The sequence below is a fragment of the Melanotaenia boesemani genome, chromosome 23 (genome assembly GCF_017639745.1).
Source record: "Melanotaenia boesemani isolate fMelBoe1 chromosome 23, fMelBoe1.pri, whole genome shotgun sequence".
Classification (NCBI taxonomy): Eukaryota; Metazoa; Chordata; class Actinopteri; order Atheriniformes; family Melanotaeniidae; genus Melanotaenia; species Melanotaenia boesemani.
The window spans coordinates 15174320-15192780 of NC_055704.1; the positions used below are offsets into that span (position 1 = coordinate 15174320).

Genomic DNA, 18461 nt, shown 5'->3' on the forward strand with positions numbered 1-18461 from the left:
GCTTCTTGTAACTTTCTCATCATTCTTCTTCTTCTTCGTGTTGTTCTCAACCACACATGCATGCACTCACCCTGTCGGGAGCAGCAAGTGGCACAGGCTAAAACTTATGCAGTAGTTGACCCTAGAGCTTGCACTCCTGCTACTTTGTCAGTCTGCTCCTCCCAACCTTTCTCCATCACACACACACTACATCACACCCTACCATCACACACATCGTATTACCATATATATGGAGTTGGGCTGACAGGCTAGCCTGTGGTGGGGGAGTGTCATAATGGCCTCCCCAGTCCAGCAGGAGTGAGTGACTGGGTAGTGGACCAATGTGGACCCCGACAGTCTCCACTGAGCTGAAATGGCAGATTGACCACAGAGCTGTTGACAAACATAACTACTCAACAGAGTTTTGAAGATTTTTTTTTTCATTTAAACTGACCATTGAAGCCCCCTTCACCCCCCACCCCTCTTCCTACACATCTCCCATCCCTCCCTCTGATTCTCTTGGGCCAAGTGACATGTATATTTCAGTGGTGTGCTCCCCATGCGGGCTCCATCTCAGAGCTCCAGTCATTTAGAGACTCAGTGCCTGGCTCAGCTCACAGCTGTTTGGACTCAGGCACACACCGCTTAAGTGCTTTACCCTCGGGTGAGACACATACACGCATACACACACACACACACATACAGGTGTGGAACAAGACACCAGTGCACACTTGTGCATCGTTTCTCAAATCACTGCAGACTTCAGCTTTCTTACATGCAAGAGTGGCTCTTCAGATGTAGGCAGGCATGCATACAAACTCATACAATAGACCAAAACTAGGCACCATATGTAGTCCTTTTACTGACATGTAGTGCCATACATGCTGCAGCCTAACGTACATTTGGTCAATTACTGTAAAGTTTCCTTTAATCACTTTATAATAAAATTCCGCAATTGTCTTAGAAAAATGTTTAAAGTAAACATTAATTTGATTTGCTATATAGACTGTATACAAATCAAATGAGTTATCATAGATTGTTTTATCACTTATAAAGGACTTAAAATAAAGTTAAACATCATCCACAAATATTAATTAGACACAATCCACAGATCAAGTAATGATATATCAAACATTTGAAAAATTCTGACCATTTTATAAGCTGTGGTTTCACCAGCTGGGACAACTGAAATAGTGAGAACTGCTATCAGTAGTGCCATGACTACGTGTTCATATGCATATTCATACAATACAGGCTCCTGTAAAATGCCAACAAATTTACATATAACTATATGAATTTTAATCAACAGTTTTGTTGGGTGGTGAGAAATTAAGGTGGAGCACCCTTGAACAAACTTTTCTGCCATGCGTTGAACAAGTGGGTTGGTTGTTTGTATCCTTAAAACACCCTACGAGGACATCCTTACTATTTCCATCGCAAGAGATAAATCTATTATAAGTATTATCACACTGAAGAAAACATAGTTCTCAAGTGTTTATCTATTCAAGAAGTCTCTTCATTTTTATTAAAATCACTATCTCTTTTACGCATGTTTTGACACAATGTGCAGTAGTCTCACAGCTCTTAGAGGTTAACTATTATTTTTTTGAGGAAGAGATCCACACCTACTCCTCACTTTTAATCAAACATGAACAGTAATACGGACGGAAAATAATAAAACAAGATTTGTATTGAATTTATGAGAAGTAAAGGCATGGCAACAAACTTATTTTCTCACATTCACTTAGTCAAGTTTAACGTCATGCCACCTCAGAGTGAAATAATGAACAGTTAAAGGTTTACTTTAGGTGCGTTTTTATTAGTAACATTTAGGAGTGACATCTTTTGAAAAGCTTCACAATTCAGAAGCTATAGGACAGTAAATAATAATTCAGTTCTTTTTCGGTATGATAGATGGTGTCAAGGCAATAGTCTTGTTCCAATTAAGGAAAAACAATCAGTCACTGCTTTTCTGTCCAAACACAAATTAGCTGAGCATGTGCTGTGCATTACACATAAGAAATGGTGTCATATCTGCCCACTCTGCGTCGTCTGCTGTCTAACAGAATTTGATATGACGATATAATTAATATCTGAATAGTCACTTCTAGCTGAAAGGGAAAGAAGAGAGGAGGAAACACATTTAAGGGTCTTGATGTGCCCATTGTCTCTAATACAGTACACCTGCACACAAACACGGACCTAACAAGGATAAACGGTGGCACACATACTTGTCCTTCTAATTAAATCGTCAGCGCCCATGATAAGATGCAGAACACTGATGTCGCTTGCACATGTCGGCATCCACAGAAGTGAAATGCAGCCCACACACACACACGCATCATCTCTCCCCTTCTGCTTCCTCTCCATCACTCTGTGTCCCTCTGGCTCTTGCTGTCACTCTGCATGTTTTCTGTCTCAAAGCTGGAGACTGTTTCATCAGCCAAGAAAGACACAAAAGCAATTGTATTAATTCAAGATTCCAAGCCTTTCACAGGCTTTAGAGTCCTCTCTCTCTCACATACACGCATATACACACTCTTTCATGAGATTTAGAGCTTGTTGAACAATATCTTGCAGTGACACACACACACACACACAAACAAGTCAGTCCAAGCGTCTCAGCTCTACTGTCTAAACTAATTCCTCCACACTGGCATAAAGCAGGTTGGCCACCTTCCCACCACAGGATTTGGCTTGGCGCAAACAGGAAACTCCCCCATCCACTGTACAAGAGGCAGAGCGATTATCTATTTGTAATAAATATTCAAACGTGTTCACAGCCAAAGCCCACCATAATATGGGTCAGGATTGAGAAGATCCTTCTCAGTTTTCTCCTTTCTCTCCTCTTCTTCTCCGGCCCATTGTCTCACTGAAGGCATCTTTGGGGGTCCTTCGTCTATTTAGAAGGAACCCCCTAATGAAGGACAATCCGGTTAGGCCTCATCGAACGTGCACATACATACACACACAAAAACATCTGATTGCTCTCACACACACACATGCATGGGCATGTACACGTATAGGGGCTTAATTGGAAGGGCTTAATTGAGTTGTGAGGGGCTCATAAGGCTTAGTGCGACTCAAGGAGTGGGAATCAGGGAAAGTCAGCCTTAATGAGTGAATATACCACACACACACACGCACAAAATACTTTCTTTTTGAATCCCTCTGTATTATGGTTTCCACACTGCCTAAGCAGCAATTAGACTAATGACCAGAAAATAAAGACAAATAATGTCTCTATCATGTTGTTAGGTTTAAAATGTTCAAGAGAGACATACCTGCAGTGCTCAAAGTTTTCCTCAACTATACAGTATAACAGATACATGCAGAGTAATCTTAACTATCTTCAAACCTGCATTTTGACACCATTGTGTTTTTTAATGTCCCTTGCTCCATGTTGTGTTTGGCTTTTAATTGTGGAGTTTTAATTACACCGAGTGGTTTGTGTACATCTGCTCCCCCTATGATTTAATTCCTCCCTTCCCATCATATGACTGGTAGGTTGCCTCTGATTGGATTAGGTCATCAGCAGGGGTGATGTTGCCATGGCAGTTAACATAATAACTTGTGGTGGTCCACATGCTGATCTGCTCCTAGGCTGGCATGAGTTGTATTGAGGTTATCATGTGGGAAAACTAATGCAAGGACATAAATACATGCATTGTGCTTCAGAAGTTCTAGTGACGAAGTGGCTGTCAGTCTGTGAATTTGTGCAATGCAGAAAGTGCTGCTCTGCCGTTTTATACGCTCACTTGTTCTCGATGGTCACCTGTTTCTAATGGCTCGAGCAAACTGAAGTGACAGACTGTCCTCTGCTATGTACGTCGTTTCGTACATACATCAATACATTGCAGCAGGAGAGGAGGAGGCATCCACTATAGTTTTGAGAATTATTTGAAGGGGTGTTTGGTTGCTGCTCAGTTCAATGGCCTTGTTTGAGGCATGTTGAGGACCAGCATTACTGCATGTTTACAGGAGCCTGCATGTGGACTGTGCACGTGCATGAACTGTCTCAGCCCTGTTTAAAGGGTGATTTTGCTGTTGAAGGAGGTTGGTTTATTTTGCATGTAAATGTCAGTGGTTTGCACAAAAAAAGTATTTACATATAATTTTGTATGTGTTGTCAATTGTTTACTTATCTATTGTTTGAAAAAGCTGTTTGAAAAAGGCCAGTGGCATGCACCCTATCACCTTGTCATCCCGCCAGGCTTGCCTCAGATTGCTGTGCATGGGCTCCCGTTTAATTAGCACGTGGTCTTGGTCAGGGAGGTAACGAGGGTGTCCCCCCGGCCTCCCGCTTCCAAATTCCTACGGTGGTCACAGCAGGCGAAACTGTGCTGTTTTGGTTTTTGCAGGACAGTGAGGGTGCACAGCCACTGAACCTGTCGGCCAAGCCTAAGGCATCCGAGAGCAAGTCACCCAACTCCCCCCCAACTTCCCCACAGGTCCCTGCTGCTGCTGCTGCCACCAAGCTGGGCCCTGCCGGCTCCATGAAGCACAGTGCCGCCCCCTCCAGCATTGGTGGACCTACGACCAGAGTCAGCTCCATAGGTAAGTGGATTTAAGATGCTATCACTCAAGCACATGAAAGAAAAACCAACAGACAATCCAAAGTTTTACACCTCTCAGTCCAGTATGTGAAGCAATTAAGCATAGGATCTTCCACATTGCTGAGAATAATAAGCCACCCAAACACTGACAGCACAAATGCAGACCATCTTCGTAAAAAGAAGTCAAACCAGGGAAGAAAGATGAGGAATTTTTAGGTTATTTTAGTTCTATAAAATTTTTAGGGGTTACAAGAAATGGTGAATGATGAATGTTTAACAGAAAGCTGAAATGCTGACAGGTCACGATATGACTTCAAGTGATATCACATTCCCTAAAGAAAATCATTCAACAAGTTTATTGGTATTAATGCAGTTTTTGACCAAAAACAGCAGAAATAAAAGTAAATCTATACAAAACAATGACATTTCTTAAAATGCAAACACATATACAAAAAAAAAGTGCATGAGCATGGAAGCAGTCCAAGATTTAAATACACTTTAAAGAACAGTGTTTGCAAATTGCTCTCATTATGACAATGACCATCTTTAAGGAAAACAGTAATAGCTCTGTTGGTAGTAACGATGACAAGAACAGTGTTTTCCTCACAGCAGTGCCATTGTTTCTAGTGCCATAATCATACCCAGCCATATGTACACATGCATAAAATATGACATAAATGAATCACTATTTTGTACTCTTAATCCATTTTTCACGCAACACTGATAGTTCAAATATTACACATATGTAACCGGCTATAATTAGTGTGTTTGTGTTTTTCCTCCATGCCGCTATTTGCCCGCAGGCAGCTTCATTGTTATGTGTTTATTAGTGACTGAAAGAGACAGAGACATAGGAGTGAGAGGAAGGAGGGAATGGGGATAGAGATGGGGATTAGCAGGTTTTTTTTTGGGGGGGGGGGGGGCATCCAGTGAAGCGGGGGAATAATAAAGAGAGGAGTGCATGACAGACAGGAGGTATCACCAATGAGATTAGACAAGCCTCTTACATGAGCCAGGACAGCGCAAACAACCAGCATTGACTGCGCACACACACTCAAACATTTACTAATGCACACAAAGGCTCATACACACGACCAAACACAATCCCACCTCCTTTTCCTCATATGCAATAGGCAGTTAGTCATTTTTGTTCTGACTTCCTGGCTAATCTTACTGTTTTTCAACAAATCGGGGGATTTAATATCAGATTAGTGGATTTTTGGTCCCAGATGTTTTTTGTTCAGAAAAATGGATTACAGTGTTTAAAGTTTGTGTGTGATCTCTGCTGAATTATGTGTGTGAGATCCCAGAACAGTCGTAGCTTATGCTCCCATCTGTTGCCGCTGAGTTTTAGCTGGTCAGACTCACTAGGTATTACAGCTTGTAGGAATCCTGTTATAAGTTTGTATTGATTGGTAGAGGGTTAAAATAAAATAAAAAAAAAAAGGTTCAGAGGTGGTTGTTTTGATTTGGAAGTGAGTCTTTGTGTTGTTTGTTGGGGTGGTCTAAACTGGAAATGTGTTTCCATGTTATCTGGATTAAAAAGTGGACAACCTAAACTCTTGTGAAGTGGAAGAGAAATAGAAATGCCCCCCGCTTTCAGGTTTAAGGTTTGTATGAGCTTTTTTAAGACTTGAGATGTCTTAAAATAAGCTCTGTTAGTAACTCTGTTTTATAATTATTTTTGTTATACAATGTCTAAGTATGAAATTCAATAAATCAGTGTTAAAAGGCAGCTTAACGTATTAGTACGAAGTGTAAGATATTTGCTAAACATGATACAGTTTTATGGATAACATCGCTGAATGGTAGAAAAAGTCAAAAGCTCCAAAATCAACTAAACATAGCATTTACAAACTACTTACATGTAGAAGTATTGTTAGTAATAATAATCCAACTCTGGGATAATGCAACTCTGCTAGGCATCACCCTGCAAAAAAGGTGGTTTAGCTACTGCTTTGTTTTCAGAACTACAGTATGAGTAACGTGAGCTTCATCATTATCATTCATTTAGATTTATATAAAAATATGCATCCAAGATTGCATAGATTTTCACCTATCCACCTGCAGCTATGTTTCCTCTAGTAGTCAGTGTCTGTAACTTCTACCACATTTGTCTTCATCTATGTCATGAAACGCCACACTTGCTCTGATCTCTCTATCTTTGATGGCCAAATATGCATTGCTTCTCTGCAGACAAAAAACAAAACAAACTCAGATGAGCTGAGCACCCCTCATTCTACCCGGGCCACATTTACTTGTCTGGATGGCTGAGATTGCTGTCGGTTCAAGCCACCCACACCCACCCACACACACACACACAAACACACACACACACACACACACACACACACACACACTTCCATTTGCGAGAATTTCTGTCTGTCTCCTCCCTCTCCTTTGACTGGAGATTAAAATTGAGTGCCACCTGATTCTATCACCCTCCCCCCCTCCTCTCACTCCTCTGTCCTTCCTCTTAAACACCACCCCCACCTTCTTTTTTTTTTGGGGGGGGGGGGGGGGGGGGGCGCCTCTCACATCCAGATTTTCCGGTTATGACTTCTGAAAGAGTTCACGGCTCTGTCATTATTAATCTGAAGCTGGTAATCTGGCCTGAGATGGCATTACCAGTGCGGATTAGCGCAGATAAAGGCCTCATAAATCAGCAACAGAACTAACCCAACTGATAGAGAGGGGTGATAGCGGTGCAAACAGCCTCACACATGCACACACGGTCAGAACAGATGCCTCTTCTACAACAAAGCTGCAGAAAATAATACAAATAATAGGCGATGAGGAGGAGGATTGTTGAGCTTGGCAGCAGATGTTCGCAACTGGGGAAATTAGCAACACTTTAGCTACAATAACAAAGTTTCGTCACCTCTATATAATGTAGGACTGTTGAGAGCAGTAAAGGTCTTAAAGGGGTGACTGGTTACAACTTTTTAAATGTCTTATGTGAGAGTAGTTTAAGGCTAAATGCAGGTGGGGAAATGGTAGATGAGTTAGCAGCAAGGCTAGCTAGGGGCATACTGTGACTCATAAGACAAGTGGTCAGTAGAGCTAAGTCTAATTCTAAGAGATGAAGACAGACAAACATAGATGCCATCTCATTAAGTGTATGTTAATGTCATTATCTTATGGTTCAGAAGATTTAATCTGATGAAAACTTACTTCCTACTAATAGAGAAACAAAATTGCTTTTCTGAATTCTTGTTTAATGACAATCATAATGCCTGTCCTGTCTTTATCTGCATTTCTGCAGATTTGTTGTCATCGCTTTCTTCAACAGCCTACCTTAACGATCATGAGGCAGTGACCAAGGCCTTTGCTGAGGCCCGGCAGATGAAGGAACAGCTGAAAAGAGAGCAGCAAGTCCTCGACGCCAAGGTGGCTGCCGTCAGCAACCTCGGCCTCAACAACGGACGCTCAGACAAGGTAAGCCGCCATATATCTCATCTGTAAACAGGCTATGGTACTTTACTATGATGTAGCAATCATACTAACTTATGACAAATGTGACAGCTACCCTAAAGGTTTATTTAAGTTTATATTGTGTATTTGTTATATTATGGATGTTAACAACAAATGCCATTTCCTCCATATAAAAATGTGTAACCTCAATCTGTTAACATGCCGCAGAGCATTTACCACAAGCAAACACAGGATGTTCTTTTTCATTAAATATAATGGTCACAACCTGTGCTATGGCCTCAAAACCTTGGGAAGCGTTTCATATGATATAATGGGAGGCTAAATACTAACAAAATCATGGTAATCATGGTATATATCTTAATTTTGTAGGTCTATATTAGCACCATAAAGGCTGATGACAATACCTACCGAAATACATTCACAGAATGTTTATAAATACATTCTTAAGATCTTTTAAATGCTGCCTCCGGTGTGATTTTTATGACAAATGATTCCCACTCAGTCATGCCAAAAGTGTATGGAGCCCCACACAAATGAATACAAATTAGCATCTTTTATCTCAGCCTTTAAATTCTGAAAACTAAATACATAAATCCACCCAAGTCTCCAAAGTCATCACAAGCTGTACCGTCTCATTGTCAGTGTGTAATAATTTGTCTTGCCATATGCCATCACTGCCGCACCATGTAGGAGGTAAATCGGTGCACAATGCGCTCACTGAAATGTGTTAAAGCTAAACAGGGCCAGATAAGGTAAAACCAGAGGCATCTCAAAGGTAATGAGGGTGTCTGTAAGGCACACTGCAGGCCTGTGTATGTGTGGGTGTGCGCACGTGTGTGGCAGAGCCGAGCGTCAAGGAGACAGTAATGTGAAATGACGGCGCCGGCTTCTTAGCAGCATGGCTAAATTGTGGTTATTTGTTAAACATATTTAGAGTCAGCTTGTGCACACACAATTTTTTTCCACTATTAACCATACATACATACATACATACATACATACATACATACATACATACATACACACACACACACATATATATATATATATATATATATATCAAATACACCAATAGTTTTGATATTTTGTTAAATCAGTGCATGTCAAGAGTTTAGTGATAATTCATAATTTAAAAAAAAAAATTTGACTTTTCAAAATGCTGATAAATTATTCTACTTTTCATCTTTTGATATTTTTTCCAACATAGCTGACAATGTGAAAGCATTTTTTTAATTTGGAGTCTAAAATGCCAAAGTCTTTAGATTCCTTTTTCTAAAAGCAAGCATTTCTCAGCCACTGAAGCCTCATGCTCTCTCCCTGACTCCCATTTCCATGGCCCTTTGGCTTTGTGCTGGCCGATTGTGATGCCGGCAAGCTCCCTGCGTTCAGATACAACAGTGTCATTTGTGACACACTCGGAGGATTAGTTTTGTCACTACTCTGTGTCTTGGCTGCAGCGTCAGTATTCAATCCACTTTTCTCATGTACTATACCGGAGCTTAACATCAGCCTAGGCTGTCATCCTTCTGTCTTCCTGTTCATCTCTGCCTCACACAGACTGCATAGAGCCATTTCAAACTGCATATTTAATCTGAGAATCTTTAAAATGTGAGGGACGTTTTGTGCTATATTTTTCTTGAACGAGGGCTGAATGAAGCGTTCATCTGTATGAAATGGAAAAAAAAAAAAACTTAAAATATTTCTGATTTACATAGAAAATGAGTTAATAACTTCAACTCATTGAAGGGTATTATGGATGTATTTTAAAAAAATGGAAATAAAACAGTTTAAATTAATAGCAAAGAAAACATTTAGCTGCACATCACTGCGTTTTACTCTCTTTTCTCTCACTGTCTATTGCAATCTGGGAGGGAGACATCATCTCTAACAATTAAACTCTATTGGACTAAAAACAGAGAAAATGTATTTCATTATCATTCTGTCCTTCTTCCATCCAGCCAGCTGGCTCACCAGGGTCACATGTAAATGGAGAGGAACACTTTTTGGAAGCTTGTTTTAGAAGACGACTGTGTTTTGGGTAGCGCTCCTAATCGTATAATTAAACTGTAAAATGCTGGCACCGGTGCACCGCGGTGCACATATGCGTGCGCGTGTGCGTTCGTCCGCAGTCAAGTTCCAGCGCAGAGTGTGCCGGCTGCTTGCATTAAGCATGTAAATGCTCAGTAAATCAGCCTTTTATTGGTTGTAATAAATACCCAGGGGGCCGTGCGCCGTGGCCTCGCTCTCGTCCGCGCTGCACTCTCTCGTGCTCTCCCTCTCTAATGCGTCGACCCTCGGGGGCCTCTGCAAAAGAGAGGCAAGCCTCCGCACTCCACTCTCGCAGGTGGCTTCCAGGAGTCGCTACACACATTTAATATGTACTATACTCACATATCAGCAAACATCCAAATCAATCTAAATGTAATCGGCAGTCTTTTACGTGAAAACAAACAAACAGTTGTGTGTTCAAACATGCAGGCAACGTTTTCACTGCTGGCTGTTGACTGAAATCACCACTGTTTGTTTCCTATTGTTTTCACATCAGATATCAAATGTTAATTTCTTTTTCAGAATAGGTTTAGGCCATTTGACACTTAAATCTTTTTCTGTGGTTATGACATATTTTAGAAATAAAACATTCGCTGCCATTAAATAGGTTTAAATTATAAGAAAGGCTTAAAAATCAATACATTAAAATTCAGCTAAGATACAAATAAAAATGATTCAGCTTCATTCCAGCTTTGGGATATCATTCATTTCTGTATTTCCCCGAGTATGACTGAAGTCTCTAATGACTGAACTGTTTGTGTTGTTCAGGACAAAGCTGCCTTGGAGAGTTTGAGTCAGCAGCTGAAGCAGCAGGCAGAGGAGAAGTTCAGCCACGCCATGCTGGACTTCACCATGAGTGGAGACTCCGATGGTAGGGACGCAGACACACACAAACACTGAACGACACTTTTAAAGAAAAGGATGTAACTACAACTGAAAATATTTTACATACAAGCATTGACAGTTAGATATCGCAGTCTAAACATGCCCTGAACTTCTTTATTGTTTCCTTAATTTGACATCAGTGACATATTTCTTCCTCAGGCTCCCCCAGCGTGTCTGACTCTAGAATATTTCGGGAGTCTCGAGGTCGGAGCAGCAACGAGCCACACATCAAACGGCCAATGAACGCCTTCATGGTTTGGGCCAAGGACGAGAGGCGAAAGATTCTGCAGGCCTTCCCAGACATGCACAATTCCAACATCAGCAAAATTCTAGGTAAAACATTATTTGTGGCACAAGTGTATCTGCTACACCTCTTATCTCACACACCACTCCATTCTCTTTTGCAGACTGAATCACCTCTTTCTCACACAAACAATACGCAGTAACAGTGATTTCCTTACAAGCAGTGGTATTGTGTAAGAGAGCATTAATGAACGGCTGGGGAGAGCACAGTTCTGACAAATGATGATATAATTCATTATGCATTAAACAAGCAGAGCGAGGCCGCCTGACATTTCCCCCAGACCGCCGGGACTGGCCCTGATATTTTAAAGAGCTCCTAAGCGTTTTATAACACAGAGAAATCTGGTTTTAATAAGCCTCCTCTCTCTCGATTGCTAACAGATCGCAGAACACAGAGAGAGAAAGACAGAGGGAGAAAACAGCTGAGCGCTGACAGCTTTTACCCATTAAACATACAGTAGTCAATGCAAATTCAGACCAGATATGAAACGCACACACTCAGGGGAAGACATGCTTAAGATTACACCCACACACACATGCAGGGGACTGATAGTACAGATCTCTGAGCAGAAACTGAGCTGAGAGATGACAGCAGGTTAAGTGAAGTCCTCATTAGTTGAGATGAGTACCTGTTGTCCCAGCGGCACTCCTCATTAACCCTCTTTTGCATTCTCTTTCTGGATGGCACTCCCAGCAAGAGACTGTTTTTGTTAATCACTTAGTGAAACCGTTATGCATGTCGATGTACACGCTGGATAACATTAACTTATTCAACTGGACTTCTTTTTTTTAAATCTAAAATTTTATCTGCTGCCATTTGTTAAAAAAAATAAAAAATAAAATCCAGCACATAACCAATACTAATCATAATGAGCACTAAAATTACACTTTCTTTCATTTCTAGGCTCACGCTGGAAAGCCATGACCAACCTGGAGAAGCAGCCCTACTATGAAGAGCAGGCTCGCCTCAGCAAGCAGCACTTGGAGAAATACCCAGACTACAAGTACAAACCCCGGCCCAAACGTACCTGCCTGGTGGATGGCAAGAAGCTGCGCATCGGCGAGTACAAGGCCATAATGAGGTCCCGCAGACAGGAAATGAGACAATACTTCAGTGTAGGGTGAGAATACCATCCATAGGTCATTTTGCAGAACTGTAAGGGAGAGAAAATTTGTTTTAAACATTTAAAAAAATATATTTCAAAACAAAAATAATTACAAAAAATAGCCTTTTTGTAAGTAAAATTTGATTTTTCATATTTATATTCACAATCAAATGTATAGGGCAGTTTTATTTAAGAAAGTTTCCTCGTGTGTAAATTTGCTTTTACACTTTGAATATTTTTTTTCACAAGTAACTGTGGATTGTTTTTTGTTTTAATTTATTTGAGTGATGGGTGTGTGTGTGTGAGTGGGGGTGGGGGTGTGTGTGTGTGGTGTGGTGGTGGTGGTGGGGTCTTCACATGTGACTTTTGACAAAAATATCTATTTCCAAACTCATATATGGACATCTCTCTCCCTGTGTATATACAGGCAGCAAGGTCAGCTGCCCTTGTCCTCTGCGGGTGTGGTCTACCCAGGTGCCCTGTCCATGCCCGGGATGCCCTCCCCCCAGATGCCCTCAGAGCATTCAAGCATGTCCAGCAGCCCCGAGCCCAACGCCAACCACCACCAGAACCCCCATATGTCTGGCCTGAAGGGAGACGAGCCACGAATCAAGGAGGAGGAGCTTCGGCTAGACGACAGCAACGGTGATGCATATGATGATTTTGACTATGAGGATGAAGAGGCGGACTACGCCAGCGATAACGAGAACCATATCACCCAATAGGACGGTGCCATAGCCACCTGCCTAAAAACCAGTTGCAGCTGGTTAATCTCACAAAATCCCAAACCCACCAATCAGGAAGAAAACTTTCTCTTTTGCCAATCACCTCAAATTTCACAAAACCCCGCCTCGCATTCCCCCCCTCCTGACTTACAGGGACTCTTAACAGAGCCAAAGCCTCTCCAGCCGGAGTCCTGATAGCAGCATCTGATCAATCAACAGAAGCACAGGATCTGTCACTCACACTGACTGTTACACCGACTGAAGACTGGGAGGGAAAATCAACCAAGCCAGTTCAGAGGCGTGTTGAGGAATATTCGAGTACTACTGCAAAAGTTTAAGCGTGTTACCACGAGTGATGAGAGACGGAAAAAAATCCTTCTCTGAAAGCAACCTTTTAGTCCTGTTTGTAGAAAAGGAGACATTTTAAAATGAACTAAACAGTGGACCTGTCGCAGGCTAACAGATGACACTTTAAGGTGGTGGACCTGTTTATTATCAGAGACACTTTTAAAAAAACAGCTTTTTTGTTCTTTGGTTCTATAATATTCTCACTCAGGTACACGGTGCCAATAAGTGGCTTGTGAATGTGATTTGTTGTTTTTGTGCTACAAGTTTTAATAATAGAAAAAAAGAGACTTTTCTTTTCCCCCTTTTGTTGTAAAGCACCTGAAAGACATCAGATGTTTATTTTTAACAAGAATATCTTTTCTTCAACCTCGCAGTGTGCTGTCAGTGCTCCCCCCTGTTCTCTGCATTTTTTTTTTTTACCCCCAGCCGGGACTGCCCACCACATCATGGGCCACCCCGCCTTGACTGAATTTTCAGGGAGAGAGAAAGGGGGTGTTTCTCTGGCATCACAGAGCGGAAATGAAAGCACTGTGTTGTGAGACAATCCGCAAGTTTTCTTCTCGCTCCTATGTCGATCTCCTCCAGGGCAAAGCGTCGGCACGAGTTCGCCCGAAAACACAGCGTGAGTGTGTGTCAGCGCGTGTTCTCGTTTACTGGACGTTTGCACTTTTTTTAAGTGCAGTAAAAGAAGCTGAAAAATAAATGCTCTGGCTGCTGTGAACACATGGACACACACACACGTGGCTGTTTTTCTGTCTTAAGTGTTTTTCTGCTCCCTCCAATCAACGTCGTCCTGCTGTAACCCAGTGGGTGGAGCCGGGTGAAGTCAGCCAGTCAGTGTTTGTATTTGAATACTGTATTTTATTATTTCTCTTCAAACTGCCTCTAGTCTAATAATATTATTAACAATAATTATAAGGATGGTCAGCGTTTCCTAAGTTTAGTAAGTTATGTACAGTATAATTTATTTTTCTCCTCTTCATTGGGTTTTTATGACCATATGAAACTATGACAGTCAATAAAACATTATTCTATTTAGCTGGTAGGTATTTAGATCTAAACAGAAGTTGTCATTTTACCTTATTTTTTTTTTTTTTTTTTTAATTTGTTTGTTTTGTATTAATCCTCTGGACGGTGGGCAGGTGGAGTTAGGACAGTAACCCCGATGCCAGCCCTCCCCTGAGCTGAAGAATCGTTTTTTTTTTCCATTTCAGTGCAAACCTATTTCTAAGAAGCACTCAGACTCTGTGCAGTCAGAGAACAAGAAGAACATGACTTTTCATTGTTATTCTAATTTTATTTGTAATGATTATTACCATGTATAATGTGAAGGTTTCCTTTTTTTGTCATTTATTTAGAAATCAGTTGGATTGCTTTTGGACAGTTTTCTGTAAACAAAGAGACCCGTCCCCGTTTACTAGTTTGGCCGCTTCATTGGGACACAGTGGAGCATCTTTGGCTTGGATCCACACACACATCTACACGCACAAACACAATCAGACACACACACACACATTTTAAAATGAAGAGATTATGACAACCAAACAAATCCTATGCTGTCCTTCTGTTTAAAATCCTGTAAATATGTTTTTGTGATAACAGTGATTTTCTTTTTCAATCATAGGAAAGCAGTGTTTACAGTGATCCACCAAAGGTGTTCTACTGTGTATGTGTGTGTGTAAGAGAGACTGTGTGTGTGTTTGTGTGGCGGTTCAACCATATCTTTAACTTCTCATCAGGAGTCCTTTACTTTGTTTTAGCTCCACACGATGTTACAGGAACCATGACTATTCTTCAGGAGAGACGTCGTATAGTAATCCCCACAATCTTTCTTGCTATAGTCGTTCCCTACATGCCACATAAGAAGCTTCTGGGTTTTAACTGTGCTGTAAAGTTACCCCTGCTATCATGACATTGTTGAACCTGTTGCTGGAAGGAGGGGACTGTCTGGTTTTATGATATCAGGAGGGCGTGTGGGGCATTAAAACATCAATCATCCCTGCTGGCAAGGTCTGTCCCCACATCAAGACAATGAAAGTTCTATTATTTAAGACAATCAAAGTCATGAGCGGAGCTTAAAACAAAGTAAGAATTATTACAAGTAAACGAAAAATATCTTACCATCTCAACTTGAAAAATCAAGAAAGATAATTATGTAAATATAACATAGAGTTATAGATTTATATTTTGTTCATAACACAGTGTAATATAAGTTGTATATTTCTTTTTGTCTCTCCCTACTGTCTCTTTTATTGATGTTATCCATGCCACAGAAAAGCAGGAGTCGCAGCACTCTTGCAAAAAAATACAGAAAAATATCAAAGAAATAAAGAAAAACAGGGGAAAAAAAAAAGCCGTGGGCTGCCACCACCATCTGTTCTAAGTTCACTTTTTCAGTATTACTGCCAGACAAGGCTCTAATAAAGACAGCAATGTGTTCAGTAAAAGTTGTGCTGGTCCTGGTCACTTCTTTTCTCACACCAAGGATTTACAGTTCACACAAATGTACAGCCACTGCACGCATCCACAGATGGGTAAATAAAAACATATGCACACAACTGTATGAGCATGACATTTTCCCACCAGCAAAACAAAGTCATCACTGCGGTGACTGAGCTATTCAATCATCTCCATAACAACATGTTAATTATGCTAAGTCCACCTTCTTGCCCCTCCAATCAGAGGGCCAGCTGCGAGGCGTGGAGAAGAACTACGGCCGGTTAGCAACCTGATAACCTAATTAAGTACAACAAGGGACATGGGGAGAGGCGAGGGGGGTCGGTTGTTTGAGTGGTAAAATGTGTGCGAGTCACAAAAGCAAAAAACACTCTCCCTGAGCCCCTGTCAAAGAATCGAATGGCAGCAGCCTGTGCTGCAGTCTGTTTTAAAAGCAAATCTTTAATTGATGCTTGCTTATACATTTTGAGGATGTTCATGTCTCCACTTTAAGGGTTAAAAACACAAAACCCCACTCAGTGTTCCCATTAAAATGCTGTCCCCCATCTGTGTCCATATGTTCCACAATCAACCCCCTCAGCCAGGTCCAACACTCTGAACATAAAAACAGTTAAATGCACTCTGAGATGATTTTAGGTGCTTTGCTAATTACCTTAACTTTTCACACAAAAAAACCTTTTGATGCAATATAGAGGCAGGATGGGGGCAGATTTCCAACTTCTACGATAAGTGAAGGACTTAGTTGTTCTCTGGGCATTGTAAATTTTTCAGAGGCAGCCCGGAGCTAAAAACCTGAGAAAAGGTTTATGTGTGAATAGTTGAGGAGCAGAAAGGGGCTTCAGATTATTCTTTTTCCTTTATTGTCAGCAGTACACGACATGCTGGAGGAAGCAAATAGTGGCTAGACTCCGATTAAATCACACCCACACCCTAAGGTGGACTGTAGAAGTTGGCTCAGCTTAAACCACATTTATCCAGAGGCCACTTCCATCACAATAGTTCAGACCAAATAAGGAAAACTATCACAATGGGGCAAATTTACATGTCAATGCAACTTTTTCTGCTTGTGCAACCCTAGTGGCCTACAGATCCAGTTATTTCTCCCCTATATCAGCACGCACATGTGCCTGGTTTGATTGTGTGACTGATTGCAGTCTTCTGCTTACACTGGCTTGGTGAAACACGCAGTTTTCAACCGTGGGTGTTTGAAAATTGAGTGAAAACGATGTCACATTAATGATTTAAAGTCGGTAATAGGATGTGCTGTGACGCTGAGCCGCCAGCTAAACTGAGTTTAAGGCTCCGGCGTTAATGTATTCATGAGGAGGAGGATTATACAGAGACAAGAGCAGCTAGAGAGCTGAGTGCAGCACAGCAGGCAAGGCCAACAGGCCTGTTAGGTATTATATATAACTACATTTAGATGGTAAAAGTACACATTTCACAATGCAGGCTGTAGGACTGCACACAAAGAAAACTGCAGAGAGTTAAATTAAACATGTTATGTGAGCCATGGCACTAGAATTATATTCAAGTAGCAAATATTTATTATTTCTTATTAATAATGCTTTGGGAATCTGGAAATGACGAGGCTACTTCTAAAGACAGAATGCAAAATGAAATTTGAATAGCACACGCAGCATTCTCACAAACTTAATTCTCGCCCCAGACTGATATTATAACAAATGTTTATCTGCTAGCACTGTTTTTCTTTCATCTTTGATTCTGGCAGCCCTGCTAATCCCCAGTCTAACATATTAATGTATAAGCAAACTGCAGCATCACTCAAACTCAAAAGGCAATCATCAAAGTATCAAAACTGATTTCAGCAAGTACTTAAGCTGCTTTTTCTCCCCCAAAAATATTTCAGTCATTTCTTGTTTTCACTGATGCTCTAAAAATAAAAAAAGAAAAAAAATAAAGTGTTTGTGGCCACTAATATTAGGTGGTGGATGCATTAAGACTCCATAAAATAATCTCAAAGAGCAGAGTGGCCGTACTCAAACCATAAAAATTAAGCAACAAGCTGAGATGCAAAGTAAAATACAAATATGCAAACATATGGTTTGTTAAAGATACTTTTTAATCATTCTGGCAAATGGCCACCAAGTTACTTTATTTCCTGTGATTAGTGTGCAGATTAATGTCCTCCAATGTAGAGCACATCACATGACAGCACGCTCACGATTTGTGACTTCAGATCAACTTTACAGTATTATCTTGCCTGTCAGGCCGTTTTCTACAGGAGAACAGTCTCAAAATGACCAGGAGACTTGTGGGTAATGTCATCGGTGAACAAAGAAATGTGCCCTCAGCAGGACTCATCCACCTTCCCCAGTCAGGTTTCAATCGGTAAATTATTCGGTGTGGCATGAGCCAAGCAAAAACAAAAGCAGCATCAGCATTTGAGCGACGGCCCTAATGTGACAGATCAGAGCGGCAGTGTTTGAGGGACAGGCGTGGTACGCAGCAGAACAGCGAGGCCTGCGGGCTGATCCCTGATCAGTGCTGGGAAACTGGCTCGATGCCCTGGACACGTCACCGCTCTGGTCTTTCGCTCGCTGGCTCCAATAGCAGCAGCTGGCTTACTTTCACCCCTCTTCTCCATTCTGCCTCCA

General features: G+C 41.2%; 1 protein-coding gene across 15 annotated transcripts in view; it reads left to right on the forward strand.

Annotated features, from left to right (window-relative positions):
• sox5 (SRY-box transcription factor 5) overlaps positions 1–15833 on the forward strand; it is a 285484-nt gene extending 269651 nt beyond the window's left edge. For 12 of the 15 annotated variants that reach the window (XM_041977282.1, XM_041977289.1, XM_041977276.1 and 9 more), the window contains 6 exons: positions 4341–4536; positions 7801–7973; positions 10788–10890; positions 11064–11237; positions 12112–12328; positions 12741–15833. In XM_041977282.1, the coding sequence (XP_041833216.1) occupies positions 4341–4536; positions 7801–7973; positions 10788–10890; positions 11064–11237; positions 12112–12328; positions 12741–13038 (1161 nt within the window). In that variant the 3' untranslated portion in view covers positions 13039–15833. The remainder of the gene's footprint in view (positions 1–4340; positions 4537–7800; positions 7974–10787; positions 10891–11063; positions 11238–12111; positions 12329–12740) is intronic. The other 3 variants (XM_041977279.1, XM_041977286.1, XM_041977287.1) reach the window with 2 other exon arrangements.
• Positions 15834–18461: the final 2628 nt, after the last annotated feature.